Source organism: Ceratosolen solmsi, unplaced genomic scaffold, assembly GCF_000503995.2.
Source record: "Ceratosolen solmsi marchali unplaced genomic scaffold, CerSol_1.0 scaffold35, whole genome shotgun sequence".
Lineage (NCBI taxonomy): Eukaryota > Metazoa > Arthropoda > Insecta > Hymenoptera > Agaonidae > Ceratosolen > Ceratosolen solmsi.
In genome coordinates, this window is record NW_011948423.1 from 3402056 (window position 1) to 3423646 (window position 21591).

Here is a 21591-nt window from a genome sequence, read left to right on the forward strand (position 1 = left end):
TTATCACATTGCATTATCTTCATTTCGTAAATCAAACAGTATTATTTTCAGTTATAAATTATATTATTGTACAATTACATAATATACATATTTTACTAATGAGTTTAATAAATATTTTTTTTTTGTTTTTTTTTTTTTGAATAAATTTTCTTCGTTTCTCATGGTATTTCATTTGTGCATTCATATATAATTATTTATTATAAATATAATAATTCATAATGTTGGACTGATTAAAGAGTCATGTATTGTGCATGTATTATTTATAAAATGATTTAAATTTTATTTCAAGCATCAATCCGTAAATTAAAATATGTCGAATGAATTAAATTATTTATCAATTATAATTTACTACATTATAAATATTACAAAGTACCGAGGTTTCTCCTTTCTTTCTCTATCTAAATCCTTGTTTCCCTCTCCCGCCCCCGATTCCTATTCTCGTGCACATACTTGCCTGTGAATTTTTCATATATTTTTGAAAAATTTGTAATGGACGTATTAAAAATATATAATAAATTTCTTAATCCTGAATGTAAATTAATTATTCTCTTGTTTATGTAAAAAAATCATAATACATTCACGAATTTAAAATGTTTTTTCATATTAATATAAATTAAAAATTTTATTATGCTTTTTTATATAATAAATAATAAAAATAATTCATACTCGGTACTCGTGAATGTGTTTCGTAATTTCGTAATTTTAATTTTTATTTCTTCTTTTTAAAACAATTTTATCATTTCAATTTTACATATTATATTATTTTTCATGAGATATTCGTTAGAACATTGATACATCTATATAGATGTAGATTTCCGTACATTTTGAAAAATATGAGCTTTGCCACACTTTTACTATTAAAATACTGTACATAATTGTTACATTACTGTTGGCTAATTTACAGAAATCTGTAAGAAATTACTGAAATAATACCGATGAAATTACATTTCTAATAAAACCATTTAAAAGGTTAAAAGCAAATGTAATTGGAAAAGAGAACGATTACAATATTTGAGTTCATTATACAATTCGGTAGTTATATAAAAAAAAATTAATTTTACATATACGATTAACTAATCTTATATTTTTACGAATATTTAATAAGTGAAATCATAAAGTCTCTCTTATGTTGTAAAATCATATAACGTAAAAAGCATAAGAAATATCCGACCATTTACCAATAGATAATTAAATTCATTAGCTCGTGCGCTCGAGTTCCCTTAAATTCCGTAAAATACGCGCGCACACAGGCGAACGAGTATTCTCTTATACGTTTATGTACGAAAACGTTCTGGAATTGTAGTGTGCATATTATGTAGGGTTGGCTTACGAAACTAAGATTTTCTCAATTAAGGTATTTTTCTCAGTGAAAACAGATGAAAGATTTATATCTCGATTACGAGTTCATCATTTCAGAAATTCTATGCAGTCGTTGGTATTTCGTATTTTATAAATTGTATAAGTTTTATAAACATCTTTACCTCATCTCCATAAAAATATGTATTTGTATACTCGTTTTCCGATGCTTTCTATCTTCATTTAAACGGTGCGTAAAATATTACCGAGAAACACTTTAAAAAACAGCGGTGAATGAAAATTACTTCGGTTTGCCAGTCTCCCTTTCTCCGCTACTCCGTCCGTCTTCATTCTCTCTCTCTCTCTCTCTCTCTCTCTCTCTCTCTCGTTTCAATTTCAAGTATAAGCAAATAAGCGAGATTGAAGTAACGACGCGCTACGATGATTACCGGCTAAGACTTAATTATCCATAAAACGAAGCGAAATTAGCGAGCGAACTATGTGCTACACGTGCAGGTGCAAAAGCTCGTCACGATCTAAATAGAGATGGCGAGAGAGAATTAGCGGTTTCTGCAAACGCAAGCACTTTGCAAAAAGAGTATATTTACGAAATATTCGTATCTTCTCTCCCTCTCACCCTTCCAACAAAAAAAGAAATAAAAATAAAAAAAATAGACCCCTCCACCATTTCCTCATCACCCCTCCAATTCCGCTCACATTCTCATTTCATTCTGTTAGTGGAGAAATTACACCAAACTTATTATAAACCCATTGAAATAGACAACGAATTTCCCAAGCTCCTCTTGTAAGCCAAAGTTGCTCGCATTAGTTATAATCCAACTACCAGCCCCTTACGACATTGATAAATAACAGTGTTGCCGCTCGGATGGTCGAGTCTCGAAATAATACTTGCCTCTGAAGAAGTGTCAGCATCCAAGTTCTCTCTCTCTCTCTCTCTCTCTCTCTCTCTCTCTCTCTCTATCTCTCTTTATGATGCAGTATAAAATTCATCTGTGGTGCCATTTACGAGGCCTGACTCACTCGGAAGATTTTTTATTCAAAGCACATAAAAGACGTGAGCCAGGGAAAATTTCGAGTTCCTCGGGGATTTTTATAGCGCTGGATAATTAAGCTGCTTAGATAGAGAAGCGACATCTACCTCCACAAATCGAACGAAAATTATAATTGCCCGATCTGCCGCTTGCAAATATCTACCGTCCCAATCACAGTACGAATCGTTAAGCAACCGTGACAGTTTCATAAAGCTAGCGGAGTCCGTGACTCGTCGTTGTACTCTACCGTTTATTCGAAAGAACATCGTCGCCGCCTCGCAATGCACCCTCGATCCACCCCACCCCAGGATCAGGAGACTTTCCCAGTCAGTGTCGTCTCTTACCTTACTTCTATAATCTCTCGCCTATCGATGTTTTTCCCTTGCCCCCGCGGGAATCGATGCAGAGGTCGATACGACACGATTAGCCGCAATCGCGGGATTGCGTCATGTATGCTGCATTAGAAATTTTCGGAAGCGGCGCATGGAAGGTCTATACGCGTAATAGAATTTCCGCTCGCTTGGTTCGATTTTTTCAAAGTATTTCGTCGTGGCAAACCGTGCGGGGTCGGGGAGCACGGCGGGGGGAGGAGGGAGCCGTTGACAACGACAACGAAATGCCTGACTGATCCAAAGTCCCGGATCCCCGTTGCCCGTTGCATCGGAGTACGACATGCCGTTATTAATTCCCAACCGGTGATTTCGTTCTACGATAAGCAGAATACCCGCCCCCTTCCCCCGTTTGTGCGGCCGAATTTTTACAAAGGGAACATTCTCCAATAAATGAATTTGATAAATTCCGGCTGCCGGGAGCGTTAGTACGAGCGAGCCGCGATTCTTTGATAATTGTCCCGAGTTTGCAAAAAATCCCGTATGTGTGATCGTAAGGAGCTTTTAATAAATATTAACCCCATAACTTTACGGTGCGGGGATTTACGTCATCGAACGGGCACATCAAAAGAGCCCGCTTTTGTGCGTTTAAACGCTTTAACTTTGACAGCTGAAACTTAAATAGTAACACTCGGAAGCGAGTTTATTGCCCCCAAGGAAATAAGCTTTGTTAGGCGCAAACTTCGTTCGTTAGTGAAAGTTTCGCCAGATGAGAGAGAGAGAGAGAGAGAGAGAGAGTGAGAGAGAGAGAGATGAGATGAGATGAGATGAGAATTAACGATAAAAATACAACGGAGAATTATTCAAGCCTAGGCGAGAGTCGTGTCATTTTTGTTGAAGATAGTAGCGCGAGAATTTGCTAAGCACGACTATGGCAAACTTGAGCTTTCGCCCGCGCCTTGGAGCGGGGATGGGGACCCGCGGCCTCCACTCCCACCGATCATCAACGAATAAACGTATAGAAAAAGTGCCGGAATGATAATGTCTCTCTTTGTTGTGTGGCACAGTGCGGTGGTAAGAGCGGCGGCGGCTCGCGGTGCGTCACCGTCGTCGTCCACGTCCATTCCGCCCCATCCTCATCGAGACCAGTGCAATGCCCGCTACCAAGGAGATGAACTTGCGCGGGCTTCTCACTGGCTGGTGCCTGCTAACGGCGCTCACCGAGTCCTACCAGGTGCACAAGAACAATGGCGTGGAGGACGGCTCGAAATTAATTCGCATCGTCGGCGACGTCATTTTCGGCGGCATATTTCCCATGCACGAGCAGGTATGTGAGACACCGGACAGAGACCCCAGCATCCATTGATCCGGCATGCCGCCCGACCTTAACTTCCCGTCGCCGACCCCCTCGCACGTGCGCAACACGACATCTATTAGCGAGTGCGCGCGTACTTGGTTACGCGTCGACCCCTCCTTATTAGAAATTCAAGTAGCTCGCGCGCTGATCCGAGACAGTTTCCAGCTGAAACGACTCGAGTAATTTGCCCAAATGACCGCGAGCTCCTAGAATTTCTAGTGGATGGACGCTCACGATAAATAGCAATACTCGGAGCTTGGCAAACATTGGGCTTCCGTCAGCGGAAGTGGTCGAGCTGGGAAGACCCGAGCTTTTCTAACCTAATGGCCGCCGTGATTCTCGAGGATTAGAGCTCAATTTTTATATCTCCGTGGCTTTACTTAAAAGTTACTAAGGCTATTCAATATCGAGACAAACGCTACCCCCCCCCCCGGAGTTTTTTTTACACTACTATTATCATGCCCTATTATTATTATTAATCCACGTACCGCAGCACTGGCATAAGCCACTCGGGTCCGTCAGCTCATTAACGTGCGAAGTTTTCAAACGTAGAGAATCCCCTCGCTTTATTGGGTTTATTTACATAAGGCGGCCACATCGTGTAAACATCGTAGAAGGAAATAAAACATCGCGATTGAAACTCATAGCTATGCGTACGTATCGTGCATTTAATTACGACATTGCAAACAAATAAACGAGCGAGTGCTTAGCGTCGTCGTGAGCTGTTTGCCTCCCCCTATGTGTGACCTTTCCAAGCATCATGTCGCTTGCCGCTTAGACAATGAACATTCGTACTTTATGTAATGTGCGTTAACGTGGCTCTAAAAATCAAACGATCCATCCGCTTCTGGCGAGTCGGCATTATTAAAAAGTTCTAAAGCGAACCGTCGATGGCTGCGTATTATGAAAGGTAGGCAGAAAATACGTTCGCTGTACTACCTAATTGATTGATGTAACGTTGAATGGAAAATTAAACGTGAACTAATAATATACGCCCACATGCATGAAAATATAAGTAAATAACGGGTATGAGAGAACGATGGCTGCCGATGATGTTAATTTAAAACAAACTTAAGCTTTCCCATTATCATTAAGGCATTTCATTTTGGCTTGGAAAAAATTAATTAAACACTCGTAGAGGGAAAATTTTCCGATCAAACTTTTATATCGTCCGGATGCGCGGCAAAGAATTTCGATGAAAAACGATTTTAACGCAGCCGAGGCGTAAAAACTGTTCAAATCTCCTTTAAGAATAAAAACTTGATCAAGTTTTAAAGAGAAAGAGATTAGGGGGCTAAACGATTTTCACCTTCGCGACGACATACGTAGCGCGCATCATCGTTTCAATACGGAAAAGCGGGTTTGATGTAAGGCGGGAATTTTCTGGCCGCTCGAGACAACCCAAAAGTCGAATAAATGTTGGAAGAATGCTCGCGAGGCGAGAAAAAAATATCCAAGTACGCATGACGATACAAGTACACTAAGGCAGCCACGTTAAGAGTACTTTAATCGATTTCTTTTTTGTTTTTTTTGTTTTTTTTTGTTTTTTTGTTTTCACTTTCCTGCCAGATAAAGGGGTAAAGTTTTCTTTTAATTAAGAGGTCCTTCCGCGCTCCTCAATGATGAAATAGATTTTATAGATTTTTTTTCGGAAAGCTGCAATTTGCTCTAGCCTGTATTTTTTAATTAAAAGCCAGGGTTCGAACCCTCCAACCCCAACCCCCACCACTCCCTCCCCGAGTCGCTATCAGCTCGGCGATAGTATTTATTCTGCAATTAAAGCAAAAATGGAAACAAGCCGAAGGGAGGAGTGGCCGGCTATAAATAAAGATAATTATCAGACACCGAGCTTGCCACTTGCCGGGGAGGGAAGTCGGGCCCCCGATTCACGATGCCACTGCCACGTCCGGGAGGGCGCGGGAAACGACGAATACGTCGGTCCGGGTATGCGTGCAATGGATTTGTCGACAGGTGTCCGGGCCGATTGGTCAGCCGCCTTGCGGCGCCGTCAAGGAGGAGAAAGGCGTCCAGCGGCTAGAGGCGATGCTCTACGCCCTCGACCAGATAAACGTGGACGCGCAGCTGCTGCCCAACACTACCCTTGGCGCTCTAATACTCGACTCCTGCAGTAGCGATACCTACGCCCTCGATCAGAGCATGGAGTTCGTCAGGTCTTACATGAATCAGGTGAGCGAGCATCTTTTCTCTATCCCCGGATCATCCCCTTTAAGAGCGCCACGAGCTCACCCCGGCCGCCCCTTGCTATCGCGCCGTCGGCTGCGTCCCCCCACTTCGCCGACCACCTCATCAGCCTCCTTCCAGCGGCGACCTCTCTCCCCCTCTCAACCACCGTAACCCGCCCAACCATTTTTTCATGGCCCTCCGCTTTGGCCAGACACGCGACTTTTCTCTTTAATGAACCCAGCGCTACAGTAGCACTCGAGAGTTGGCGAGGGAAAACGACTCGAATAGTTTCGCATCATCTCCCTCCACACAGCTTCTACTCCATCGCAGTCGACGACAGCGACGACCGCCACACCCCCTCACCCCCTCGCCCATCCACCCCTATCGCTCAATCCCAACCATCCCACCGCTTCTCAAACACTTCGCCATCCAACTCCGTGAACTTCTTTTACTTTCGATTTTTTTTAAATCACTTCCCCCTAGCCTGTTATTACTACCCATTCGCGAGCTCCGCTATTCTCTCACTTACTTTTTCTATTTTTTCTTAATCTCTCTCTCTCTCTCTCTCTCTCTCTCTCTTGCTCTCGCCCTCGCTCTCTTACACATTACATGCGTCGCGTCACTTGGACATCTTATATTCGAGAGGTCGTTGTCGAGTCGTTTTTGACGCTTTCGCCGACTGCCAGTGGCGTTAAGGTACCTTCAAAATTTCGTTAAAATAGCAAATTTCCGTTTTGAATGAGAGAAGACGTTTTCTCGTAACCAGTTTAGTCGTCCAGGTCCTCAATTTTCGAAATCTTATTTTCTAATTGTCAAATTGACGATTAGTTTTTGCAAAATATATATACCTCGCCGATGCAGCTTTATAGTTAATAAGAGGACTTATCTCGGGAAAGGAAGCCCTCAGCTGGGAAATTTTATTTCGAGAAACGCATCCCTCGCAAGCTCGAACTTTAATAAAATCTTCGTCGTTGGTTGCAAGCGTCGATATATCGTGTAATATAACGTGTAAATGCTTTCAAAGCATATCGCCCGATCGACACTGCCAATTTACGGGGCGATTGCAAAAATTAAAAGGAAAGTAATATTTTGCTTTCCATCCCCCCCCCCCTCAAAGTCACATTATTATTATTTTACGCAAAATTTATCCATCTTTGTCCCTTGCGCTTTTCTCCCTTGCATAAGTCGCTCAATTATCAATAATCATCCATTAGTTTAGCAAAATAGTTTAATCCTCTATCCAAATTTTCCGATTTTTTTCTTCAAACTGCCGATCATAGAAGCATGAACGGCTCGAGTAATTCATTTTAAAGCCAAGTGAACAAGCCAGGAATAGAAATACGCGACGTAATTTTAAAAAGAAGTCGGCAGATTTCTCGGCAATAAACATGTTTGCCAGTTTTTGCGCTTAAAAGTGTTAACGGTACACGGGATATCAGTATTAATGTCCTGTCTACACTTCGGCTCTAAGTTTTATCGTCCTATAACAAATACTCCATTTACGGAGATAAACTTTCCACAGTACGTAAAGTTGAAGGGCAATTGGAAAAGAGGGCGGAAATATAAAAAGCGCGGAACATCGATATTCCCAATCGAGAAATCGCAAAGGTTATTAAGCTCCCATGCGAGCGAGCGCTCCTCCGACACCCTTCACTCCCGTGCTTCACCGCCCCGCGCCGTCCCTCGCGAGAGTAAATATAAAACGAGCGGAGGGATTTTTATTCGTGCCTCGTGAGCGCAATAGCAAAGCGCGCGTGCCAAGAAACCTTAGGATGGGTTCGCAGGTGTAGCGGGAGTCATGCCCGGGCCCGCGCTGTCGATTGAAATATATTTTGTGGCGCTGCACGATGCATGCCAAAGCCCTATGGGGAATAAAGTCGAGCCGCCAAAGGATTCCGCTCTGATATTTTTGCGGCCGTTCGGCCACCGTGCATCCGTGCGTTCGCCCCCCGGACAGTTTACGCTCTCGAGGAAATCCTCGACGGGATCGCACCGACACGACATTGCACTTTCTGATTGATCGATCCAGGCCGCCCGAGTCCTTTCGCCTCTCCCCGAGCCATTCCAAGCCGCCCTACTCCGCCCAAGGTTCTCTCGCCCGGCTCATTAGGCCGGCTTCAACGACTCTTCCCCCCCCCCCCCCATTCGGTTATTCCTTCCTCATACATACGTGAATTCGATCAATTAGGTCGCCGATATTGGATCGCGTTTCGTATTACTTTGTCACTGTAATTGCCTCGGTAATCACGGCTGTTTTATTTTGCAGGCGACTTCCTCGCTGCCGGGAAGAATCCCCTGCCGATTTACCGTTATTATCGTCCTGCCACGCGACAGCAATGTAACCAGAGTTACGAGTCCGAGTAATTGCACACATTGTAATAACTAATGATTTTCCGTGATGCGAAATGCGCTCTTTCTTTATGTGAAACTCATCGATCGTTGTAAGAGCTTGGCATACAATATATCAATAATAATAATAATAATAATAATAATAATAATAATAAGAAGAAGAAGAAGAAGAAGAAGAAGAAGAAGAAGAAGAGGAAGAAGAAGAAGAATAGCTTTCGTCTTGGCGCGCTCGATAAAGAAATCGTTCATTTTCAATTTGGGGCTTACTTCGGAAACTGTGTAAAATCATCGATTTATTTATGAAGAAGAAGTAAGTTAATCCGTGCAGAAAATTTTTTCTTTCTTCTTTCTTTTCCCATCCAAAATTCCTATTCATTAGTGAGCCGATAAAATAGTCCAACGTTCAAATCGAGATTCGTACAGGAGCTTGAATAGAGTCATTCGAGATGAGATGGATATCTTTAATCACTCTCACATGACCTAACTCCCTTGCTTATAAATGTTTTTCAATAAATTAATTAGTTAATCATACTATTAATTAAATAAATCGATACACAAAATCTTCACTATGCGAGATGAATATTTTAAATGTAATTTTTCGTTCGTTAATATGTTTCGTAGGCAAGTGTCGAGACGATAGAAAAAAAAAGATTTTACTTGATAATGGCGCCGCCAATAATTTGTCTTAAAATACGGAAAATAAATGAAGGGGCGTATCAATTCTACAAAGTGACTTTTGATTTTCGACAATTCGAATATCCCGTCTCTTTAAATTGCGAGGAAATGAAAGAGTCGAAGATTTGAAGCATTTCGTCGCACTGGACACTGAGCTCATTCAAATCATGAAAAAGTTTTCACCGATACTCGTCGGCAATCCACATTGGAACGAATGGCAAATAAAATTGATTATTACGAGCTTTAAGATATACAATACCCGTCCTTGCTCGCCCACCCGGCCCCCACACCACCTAACGCAAAGCCCAACCGAATGTTTGAGCTTTCATGCGCAACAGCTTTGAAATAACACACCCACTCGCTATACCGAAGGCCAAAGGAACTAAATAAATAAAGGGAATGACGTAAAAGTTACGGTAATTGTGGCAATTAATGGAAGTTCGTTTTCCAAAGGACAATGCATTGTTTATAATGACACTGATGGCTGTTTGTTATCTTACGCCTGACTCTCGAGGCTCCAACTCTTACTCGCCCATTCGCAATGAACCTTTGCATTTTAACTCGCATCTCCCCTGCCCACCCACTCCCAAAATCCGCCCACTCTCACTTCTCTCGACCCTTTCTTCGTTCTTCGTCCCGCTTCATACCGCCACATCACAACTGAATATTATTTTCCAAAGTTTCCGCGCGCGCACTTTCTTAACCCGTGGCCCGTCCGCCTCCGATATTTCTGCCTCAGCACTAATTGACTCAGTTTCATTACTCGGCCGGGACTTTGCCCGAATTGCATGCACACCCACGGGGAAAACGTATCCGACAGCTGTCGAAGCTAAGCACTGGAGCGAGGAATTTTAAGATGAGGCATCTCGTACTTTCAGGACATAACGGAATACAAATGCGAGAACGGCAAGTCGCCGATCTACGATCCACACAAGCCGGTGACAGGTGTCATTGGCGCATCCTTCAGTGGCGTATCCATTATGGTGGCCAACATCCTGCGGCTTTTCAAGGTAAGCATTTACGATTCGCTTCTCAGCATAGCAACGCATCATTCCCGCGATACACGAGCGAATTTCCTCAACAATCCCTTTCTTACCTTCGCCTGCTCTTTTCACAATTCAAATTACAAATTATAATATCCTTTCTCACGCTCAATTATCCCGACATCAATCACGGCTTTCTTTCTAGCGCGAATTTTCACAATCTTGCATTCAACTATTTCTTAATATCTCAACAAAGTGAGTTGTAAAGTCGTTGGAAATAGGTCGTTAAATTTTAGAGAAATACTTACAGTGCTTTAAAAGAAGTTTGAGCCGTAAAATACTTTCTCATATTACTTACATGGATTCTTGTTCACTGCGCTTTTAAAAGTAAAATCATAAAGTGAATAAAGCGTATCAAAAATCAAGAATCAACAATTTTATAACTCTCGTCATGAAATACATATCGATTTGATTAGCAAAATTAAATTATGTCGCACTTAAACATAATATGAGACTTGGTAAAGGTTTGTTAATCGTCCGAATGATCGATAAATACGAATGAAAGTAAGAGCTCTTTTCCATACGGGAAATAAAAAATTAAAAAACTAGTAATTTCAGATTTCAACAAAACCCAAAATTTTTTCTTTTTTTCTTTTTTTTTTTTTTTTTTTACTTTGTATACAGAAATATAATTATTATGTAATGCTTTCGAATATAGAACGCATAATAAATTAATTATACGTACGTCTGGTTTTGCTTTCAAGTTTATCTCAAAGTGAGCTCTTTGAATAGAGCATACAGTATGATTTTTACACAATTTAATTGCATTTACGACAGATATCTACCATTTTCTATGTTACTCTCGAGGTATAAAACTCAAAATACGCGAATTAATTCGTAAATCATATGATTGCAAAGTTTTCTGCGAGTAGCACATTTTTACCCAATCTTAAGGAAGTCTGAAATACATCCAAACAATGCTTAAACTATTTTATAAAAACCATCGGACACAAGTATTCCAATGCTATTTAATAATCTTCTTTTTAACTGCAAAATTACGCGCAATTCAAATAATGACGCATATTCTATTACTTTAAAAGATAAAATACTTGGATCTTGCAAAAATAAAGGCGTTTATCAATGTTACAAAGTTAGGAGATTCGCAAAACGAGACTCGACAATTTCCAGCCATTTGTGCTCTTGTGCAATAAAATATATAAAGATGACATTACGATAAATGTAAACCTTCTACTCCAATGTAAACAATAAAAACAATCCCGACAACCAGCCATTGCATTTTAAAATAAGTTATTTTAATTTTTCCATAAAAGTAGATAAGATGCTTAAACTAGTCACGCATAACTTGAACGGTTAAGGGCAGCTGTACATATTACAAATTTACGAACGCCAGATGAATGGAAAGAAATAGGAGAGAGCGAGAGAGGGAATCTTTGCAGATTCGGTAGGCTTGTAGGTGATCTCGTTGGCCTCAAGTTCTACGTATGGGACTCGACAGTTGCTTAACTCCACATTTAGAGTAACAAGTCGTTAAAGCCGTAAGAAAATGGAGCGGATCACCTTATCCCTTTATTATTGGTGAAATCCAAGAATCCGTAGCCATCCCTTGTGCACCGCACCTAAAGTCAGCGAACATTCGAGCGTCCTAAAGGAACTTTCAACAGCCATTCCACGTACATCAATGTTTATTATCCCATCTGCATAGGCGTACGCGCGCACGCACGAACGACAACTATGACCGAATACCACAGCTGAGCGCATAATAATAATAATAATAATAATAATAATAATAATAATAATAAGAATAATAATAATAATAATAATAATAATAATAATAAGAATAATAATACGGTCAGTACTATCTCGATCATCCCCGGCCTCCTCAATGTCAAATACATAATCAAAGTCCTGAATAATACATAAATTGAGAAGGGATGTATCCTCGCCTCATTGATACTGAATCAGCCACTTTTGTAAATTCTATTATAAAGGTCCAATGGAGCTATATAAGCTATTAGAGTATCTTTGTAAATCTTACGAAACTCGGCTTTAATATATTCCATTAAACTTCGAGTTATTGCAGTAGTTTCTGTAGAATGTACAAGAGTTTTTAACTTTTCTATAACTTCTATTTCCCCCGCACGATCCAATATTTTTCTTATCATACAATTTAAATAAACTCAGCCACGGATAATTTACGCAATTAAAATGCAATTTTTATTAGTATAATTATATCCAGAGTCAAACTTGTAATTAACAAGGATAATAATGTCCTTTATTTTATGGAGAGAAAGAAAAAAAAACGGAAATGATTAAAGAACTTCCATGTTTGACTTGCAGGCTTGGGAATACCTTAAGTTTTTGCAGAGCTTCGTAAATTACTTGTCGCTTCATTAACTGTTTCTTTGTAAACAAAAATTCTTTCAAGTTTTTGTTTTTTGTTTTTTGTTTTTTATTTTTTGTTTTGTTACTTACGTTCCTTTTAAAGCTATGCTCATTCATTCGGTATGTGTAATATTGTTAAACACGCGAGTGATAAATGGTAGGAATTATTTATGAAGCCATATGGTGTAATAGAGTGCGTACTTACATGAGATGTAATTAGTGATAGCATTCACTTAATGCCACATGTCAAATTACGTTATAATAATTAATCGCGTATAATCCATATTTGTCAATTATCATGCTACTGTAAACTTAAACAGATGTCCATTAGGATTGCAAATAACATTTCTAAACAACGCTGTAATGGATTGGTATAATAATAGAATTTTAAATTACACTGACATTATAAATATAAATTTAAATTAACAATAAATTAAGATACATTTGATAAGTTTTTTTGTGCAACCGCGCTCACGAATTTCGTTATTTTACTTTTACGAAAGGCCAATTTTAACGTAATGAAAGATATTTGATTAAAAAGTGCATTAAACTTGCTGGAAATTCTCTCTGGATATACTCAAAATAAATATTATATAATAATGTTGTAGTTGGATTTACGAATTGGAGAAAATTTTATGCATTTATGAATTAATTCATTGTATTTGTTTAGAATCGCCAAGTTTATTGTCACATTGAAAAGTCTAGACAGTATTTAAGAGTATACGATTAGAGCAAGCAAATATTAAATAGCCAGTGAAAGGCCTAATCAATGTATTATTTAGAAATTTTCTTTACAAATACCGGTAATTAAAAAATACTTTGTCCATTTTATTGTTTAATCCTAGGCAGACTTGACGAAACCAAAATTCGGACAGAATACTCATCATTATACAAAGTTATATAACTGAAAAATCTGCGTTTGTACAGACGTTTAGCTTTATTATCAAAGGTATTAACGAGTTTCTTTAAACTTTTCGAATATCGTTGAATATTCTATAATATCTACTATACGCTATTTTCTTCATTCTTTTTGTACTGTGAAGTTTTTACTTTCTTGATAAAATCCTCAGAAAAGGAAGTACTTTATCGTTACATCTACTGGTAGCAGTTTATTATATCACATAAAAGTGTTCATTTATGTACTAATAATGTCTGACATAAAAAATCTAAAATGCGTAAATGTATTTTGTATTATGAGAAAAGGGGCTTTAACATTTTACAGTCAGTTTATGGATTGAGTACAGAAACAACGAAGCCCACCGCAATTTAATCATTCGTCGATGGGACGATACTCGATACGCTGCCGACTAAAAAATCTAACTAATTTGTATATTTTGTATAGTACTCGAGCCAATCGATGAAAGTTAAAGGAGATTGTTTGGAGCGAACGGATTATTGCATATCGAACGTAAGAGCTGGAGTAGTTGGAATTTCGTCCCAATGCGAAGTCCACGTCTGATCCGAGTTTTTGCGACTCTTGGTGGCTCGACGAAACTTCATTGCACTTTCAACCCGTTTGCAATTATTAAAAGACCTCATTGGCTCGACAATCGTGTATAATCTAATTAATCGTTCTAGCCTCTCCAACTACTTGGACGACTTTTCATTTCAAACAACTTGTCCGAGAATTTTGCACATTCCTAGTGTAAATAAGGAAATTCGGCACGAGCAAAAAGTACGAGCTTAAGACAAATACAATCTTGAAATTACCAATTTTTTTCGACAATCGTATAGATCTACGTAGACCGCCAATTACAAAAAGCTACGTAAACGCCAGGGAAACGTTAAAAATGTAAGAATTACTTAATTGCGGAGACCAAATAATTATGGAGATGTGTAACTTAATTTACAATTTACGCGAGCATTAAACATCTAGATGAGCATCGATAAAAAAAAAAACAGATAAAAAAATAATAATACGAGAGAATTGAGAAGCGAATAGTAATAATTCGAAAGGGAGAAAGGACAAAAATGTTATTCAAAACCCTTCCAGTAAATTGCATTATTGTTACGCATAGAAGTTACACGAGAGAGATCCTGACATTTTAATATAGTTAAAACAAAAAAAAAACAAAAAAAAAACCAAAAAAAAACAAAACAAAACAAAAATGAATATACGTCACAGGGCATAAAGTAAAGAGCACACATACCAACAGTTAATAAACACGAAAATTTCGAGGAATAATATTTGTTAATTAGTAAGGAATGCATTTACACAGTGACGGTCCGTTGTCTCAGCAATCCAACGTCCCGCATAACACACAAAGATTATTCCATTCATCGTATTTATCCGTCGCTCCAGTGCAACGCGATAATATCCCATCGGGCTTGGAAAAAGAAAACGAGGATGAAGAAAAATAAGGGAGAAAAAAGAAGGAAAGGAAGCAGGAGGCTGAATAAAGCCCTTCAAAGCTCGTCCATGGCCACAGACGAGCGAGTCGCGTGTTTTCCTTTTCCCAAGCGGATGATTTCGATACAGTATTGCTCCTTCGCCGTATTCTTCTTTTTTCTCCCTTGGACAGATGTCGAGTGGCTCTCTTGCGCCCCCTCCTCGACCCAGATAACATTACGTTAAGTTATGGCCCCGTGACACTTGGCGGTGACATGGTATCGCGCTCATTTTACATGCGTGCCAATCGTCATTTCGCCGTGGTCTTTCGCGATTACGGGCTACTTATGAACTCCGGCACGTGCCATTGATCGTCCTTAAAAGGGAACTTTCCTCGGAAATGTCGTCGGAAATGACGTTAAGGGATTTACTTTGTTTCGATCGACGACGCGCTGATCTAATTTTTTAATGCAACTCCATTTCCTGGCATTGCGTTTACTAGCTGATCGGAGGTTCGATTGAATTATCGGCTGCGGTGATTCAATATATTATACGGAGGGATGCATTTCGAAGGAAAATATCACCCTACGTCGCTTGAACATTGTCGTTAAACATTGAGCGACAAAATCTCACGAATAGCTGCTATTTTATTTGGATAATCGAGCCTTGATATCCATAATTTTAACTTTCTTGCTACTTTATTCGCTTATTTATCAAATGCTCGATTAAACTAGCCAATTAACGAATGAAAGAATAAATTTGGTATTCATTTATTTATATGTTTATTAATAAACCGCTGTCCTCTACCGTTCAAGTATGTTCACTGAAAAATTAATGTTATTGTTAAAAAAAATTTTTGCACCACAAGGAGGATATTTTTATCTCGTACATTCTGAGTCGCAATTGAAATACAGGGGATGCCTTAACTTAGAAAAATACTAAATCTCATTATATTCAGACTCTAAAAATATTTTCTCACAAAGTATCTCTCACTTTTGTTAAATGTTGCCGGAAAAAATAATTTGCAAAAATATTTTCAATTCGCGATACTTATTGAATTGCAAATATAAATAAATATAAATTTTTACTAAAATACTAATCACATTATCTTTGTATGCTGCTATAAAAAATAAAAATCAAATTACTCTGGAGAATGCTCTTTGATGTCTTCTCTATTTAATTTATCATCGTTTCTCTCGTAAAAATGTTGACCCTTAAATGAAGGCACTTGTGTATAAATTCCATTAACCATAATACTAGTACTCCTAATCATAAGCTTAATAAGATTTTCTTCTCAAGTACGATAAATATTATTGGGCTTAATTTACTGAAAACCTTATTATTACTGAACTAATAATATCTTGGGAAAGAAAAAACTACAAGAGAGTTGTGAATTGCTCGGCATGAAGAAGCGAAATTTCTTCTCCTAACTCGTTATGTATTCTTCACTGTAGTTAGCTATCTTTCTTTTCATTTCTTCTAAAAAAAAAAAAAAAAAAAAATGACGCTGACAAATTGGGAAAATTTCACTGTAACTAAATTCAATATTAAATAAGTTATTTATCTTGAATTCTTTTGGCATAAAACAGTTGATATAAATGACTTTTAATCCAGTCTTTTCGTATAATTGTGATAAATTATTCACAATTTTAATTGGCATGATGATTATTGATTGTGATGTTAATAAAAACTTTTATCGCATATATTTGATTGATTGCAACGACAATTTTCATTCTAATATTTATACATGTATATATGTAGAGAGAGAGAGAGAGAGAGAGAGAGAGAGAATCTTGTTAAAATATATTGTAAATTATTGAGTGTTTTAATGTTGTATGAGCTAATAATGAGAAAGAAACGAGAGAGAATTATAGGCTAATCTTTAAATGCGTGTAATTAATGAATTTGATGTATTATGCCAATAGAATTACTGGTGAAGCAAGCATTGATAGCAAAACGCATTTATAAAATTCTGTTGATTACGATTTCATGGAAATCCGATTTGAAATAATTGTTTTCCGTGGTCGAATAGTGATCGCATTATGCACACACATTATCTAAATGTACACTGATTATCTAAACACAACTTATTGTGCCTTGACATTTGAATTGTCCAATTTAATTGATTATTAATATTCTTCAAAGCCATTAAAAATATATTGTAATTAAAGATATATTACAATAGAAATTATAATTTCAAAAGGGCTGAATACGCAATCGTTAAATTACAGACAATGGTGAATATATACGAATACGAGGAGTAAAATTACAATTCTCTTACTATTTTACACCTTTTTCATGTTTAAATTTTAAATGCAAAACGTTTTATCGGTAAAACGAACTATTTTATGACTCTCAAAAATATAATAAAGTAATACAAGATCTCAAGAATTGAAGTAACAATTCTTAAAATATATGTGCTCATACGAATGTATGTACATATTTGTAAGAAAATATACGTCGTCTTTATCTATTTATGTACAACACAACTTATAAACTACTTCAGAAATCTCTGCTAAACTTTACATGAAAAACTTGTGCTCTCTTGTGCATTTTAGTTTTACAGTCATTTTTTAGAGTATTAATATTTTTAAGTTTTACTTCATGTTATAATAATTTTCACCAAATAGTTTATTTTACAAAATAATATACCGTAGATGAAGAGAAAAAACATATATATATATATATATATATATGTGTGTGTGTGTGTGTGATCAATACTTAATAGTAATAGAGTCTCAAACATTTCCATACATTTAAAAAATAGATTTATTTAATAATTTTATTATACATTAAAAGTAAATTTCAAATCCACATAAGATAACTCAAGCTTTATCTTTTAAATACAGAGTAAGCAAATAATTTCTCAAGTGCTGCCTTTTGTATGCACCGGGAAGGTATAAAAGTATTAAATCGTCGATTTTTAAATCTTATGCAACGTGTCCTAAATCACACTCGAGCACGTGATTTATAAATATCTTTATTCTTGATTTGCATAAAAATCTAAAAATACTCGAATATTTATTCTGTTTATCAATTTAAGCGTCCGGAATAAATTGCGCCTGAAGCAGAGGGACCATTTTTATTTGTGCAATGTCGCCGAGTATCCCGAGAAGTTGCCTATCCCCTCTCCCCTACCGCTACCCGCTCATCCACACAGTCACGCCATCGCATCTCGCCTCTTAGCGCCGTAAGTAACGCCCCCCCCCCCGCACAATGGCTAGACTCCCATCACAGTTTACTTAGGCGCTCGCTCGACAGTCTCCTACAAATGTCGCAGAATTTCCATGTAAGACTGTCCATTAAAAAGGAGTCACGACTTATCGTCATCCACTCCCATCCAAATCATTACCTCGGACTTTAGCTTTGATCGCGCCCCGTCTCTCGAACGACCCCGTTCAACCCTATCGGGAACAAATATTAAATTGAGACATGGGAAAAGGAGTGAGACGATCGCTGCCAGGCCGAGTAAGCCCTTAGACACGACCCAAGGTCACTCGGGACATCTTCCTTGTGTCAATACGAGGAAGGCAAAATCCGAGGACGTGCCAAAACTACTGCCACTCTCGCGTCTCTCTCGCTCCTCAACGTTAATGAAGCGTTGAATCCAGCCAATAACCGCGCGCTTCTTCTCACCTCCGTATCCCAGGATTATTTTCCCGGCGCACATCGGATATGTTGAATGTCGCGCGATCTCCGTCCGAGTGCAAAAGAAGCGAGAGAACGCACATCGACGGGCCGGCCATCTTCCATTCCTTATACACCTCCCTCCCTCCCGCCCCCCACCCAACCACAACCCACCCCACCCCCACCTCTCCCCCATGTCTCTTGCCGTTCCTTTATTTTTCGCTGTCGACTCGTGCTCGCTTTTTTCGGTCGGCTCGTTATTTGCATTTCCAGGGCACAGACACGCGCGCGCGCTAGAAAGCACGAAAAAAAGTAGGCGTGGCCTGCATGCATTACTTTTTCTTCTTATCCTCTCAGTTTCGGCACACGACGAAGCTTCTTCTGAGTGCTCGTATCGTTATAATACGCTGCCGAATTTACCTCAACTCGGGAAATTATTATTTTCTCGCCGACCGAACGGGCGGAACGTTTGCAGCTGCGATTCATAAACACGGCTTTGTCTTTCGATCTTAGTTCCCCGGTATTCGCTCGAATTTGGAGCGTCGATATGCCACACGAGGCCCCTCCTTTATAAAACGCAATTTTCCTCGAGCGATATCCCCCCTCCCCCTCCCCCAACCCCATCCCCTCCAGCCCCGTCCCCTCCAGCCCCATTCTCTCCCGCCACTCTCTCACCACGCTTTACTCAATATTATATGAATTGTCAGATAGCTGTTCGACGAGTAATTCAAGCTCCGCGTCCCTCGTTTATACTTCCGCGACATCCTCTCGCTTACACAGCGAGCCTTAGCTCGAGTTCCGTTAAAAAAGGATCCCTCAAAAAGGATTACGTCGCTAAGGATTACCATCGCGGTGCTCAGGGTAAGTGATATAAGGCGCGAGATGTACAGATCATTGTTGCTTTATTTTGCAGATACCGCAGATAAGTTACGCGTCGACGAGCACCGAACTGTCGGACAAGAGCCGCTTCGAGTACTTCAGCCGGGTCGTGCCACCCGACAATTTCCAAGCCCAGGCCATGGTCGAAGTGATCCATCGGCTCGGCTGGAAGTACGTCTCGACGGTCGCGGTCGAGGGCGACTACGGCGAGAAGGTAAGCGAAATGGCAGTCACAGTATATCAGTCGTTGCCGAGTATCAGGGCTTCCAAGTTACTTGCGTCTCTCCCGAGGCTCGAGGCCTCTTTTAGCACCGGGGAAGCCGAAGACTGAAGGAGGATCCCCGGCTAGTGGCTCTTGACTTTCCCTTTCTCTCCGATCCGCGACTAATCGGCGACAAATGCTCGCGGCATGTGCTGACAAGCGGAATTAAAAATGCGCTTTACCATTCATTATTAACATCGTTTTCCTTGTCATCGTTCTCCCCTCTCCCCTCCACCTTCTCCCCACGTCCCACAACCATCAACCAACCAACCAACCAACCACCCACCCTCCCTCCTCCTCGTACTCCTCGTTATTTTTTGTTTGCTCCACTTACCTACATCTTTCTCTCTCTCTCTCTCTCACTCTCACCCTCTCTCTCTCTCTCTCTCTCTCTCTCTCTCTCTCTCCCTCTCTCCCTGTCTTTCTCGCGCGCGCTTACAAATTGTTTAACTTGAGAGCGTAATTTTTGGTCAGTAACTTCACGTTTGTGAAAGGGCGACTTGCCGAGCTTAATGTTTGGGCTTGCGAAAAAACTTTTAATTGTCTCTAAGCTCATTTTGCTCCCGGAAAAATTAAGCCTTTGGCCTCAAAGCAAGAGAAACGTGCGCACATGTCGATGTATACAGGTATATATCAATATATATATCTTGAAAAACTGCCGTGCGCATTTCATTTTATTTTCCACTTTCTTCTCTACATTTTCTCCCACTTGAATCAAGGACTTATAAACTATAACTAAAGGAACTACGGCTAATTTAACATATTTTCTCTTAATACCTCCTGCATCTTAAGCATAAAAATTTTTTGTTGAGATTGTTGTGCTATCATGTTGTAAAATTCATGTCCTGTGCATACGTAAAGTGGATAAGGCGAGACAGAGAGAGAGAGAGAGAGAGAGAGAGAGAGAGAGAGAGAGGAAAAGAGAAAAAATGGTTCAATTTTCATGCGCTCCATAAAGCTAAATTGTATGTTTATGTTACCTACTTGAAATCGATCCTCCCTAGATAGAATAGACTAATGCCAATATTTTCTCCGATCATGATAAACATCATTTTTCCAATGCACTTTCTGATAGAACTTTCAATTTGCTCGGCCATTTTTATTTAATGCTTTCAGCCCCCTCTAATCATTGTCTCTTTCCACGCTTCTTCCTACTCCTCGACGAAGAAGACGCTCGCCCTTCCTTTTATTATTGCTAACGTAATCGTGATCCCTCCGCCACTCTATTCACTCTGTTTGCATATTCGCTTTGATTGACAATTTGCCAAGAAGCATTAATAAATAAATACTATCACGACGCGATACCCTGAGCTTGCACTTCCATACACGTTTCGAGCGCAGCTTGAGCCCACACAACTATTGACCGTTGCATCCAGAATATTGCTATAATCCATCAAGAACTCGATGGAAATAACCTCAAAATTATCTCCCTCCCTCCCTCTCTCTCACTCACTCACTTTGTTCTTTCTTCATTTAAAGGCTGACTTCGATTATTCTTGCAATAGGTCTCTCATATCAATATCGAATATCAGCCGCCTCACGTATGCCCATCTCTGTCTCTTAAAATCGCAATCGACGTTTCATTAGCTTCCACGTCGTTTATCAAGAATATCTTTCGCCTCGGCAGTGACGGTCAATGGAATCTTCAAATACGGCAACCCAAGCACGTATTTATTCGCGGTAAAAATAGGGAAAAAAACAATTCCGCATTTATTCCAATAGAAACTACTCGAATAAGTATCAGCTCAGACGAAAATTTTAGAAACCTACACTAATGTTAGTTTTATTTATTTATTTATTTTTTTTTTTTTTTTTTTTTTTTTTTTTTTTTTTTTTTTTTCAAAAGGAAAGAAAGGGGGAACCCCA

At 39.2% G+C, this 21591-nt stretch overlaps 1 protein-coding gene across 1 annotated transcript in view; it reads left to right on the forward strand.

Annotated features, from left to right (window-relative positions):
- Positions 1 to 3830: 3830 nt before the first annotated feature.
- LOC105362395 (metabotropic glutamate receptor 7) overlaps positions 3831 to 21591 on the forward strand; it is a 62317-nt gene continuing 44556 nt past the window's right edge. The window contains exons 1-4 of the mRNA XM_011499835.1: positions 3831 to 4004; positions 6006 to 6221; positions 10121 to 10252; positions 19498 to 19677. Coding sequence (XP_011498137.1) covers positions 3831 to 4004; positions 6006 to 6221; positions 10121 to 10252; positions 19498 to 19677 — 702 coding nt within the window. The remainder of the gene's footprint in view (positions 4005 to 6005; positions 6222 to 10120; positions 10253 to 19497; positions 19678 to 21591) is intronic.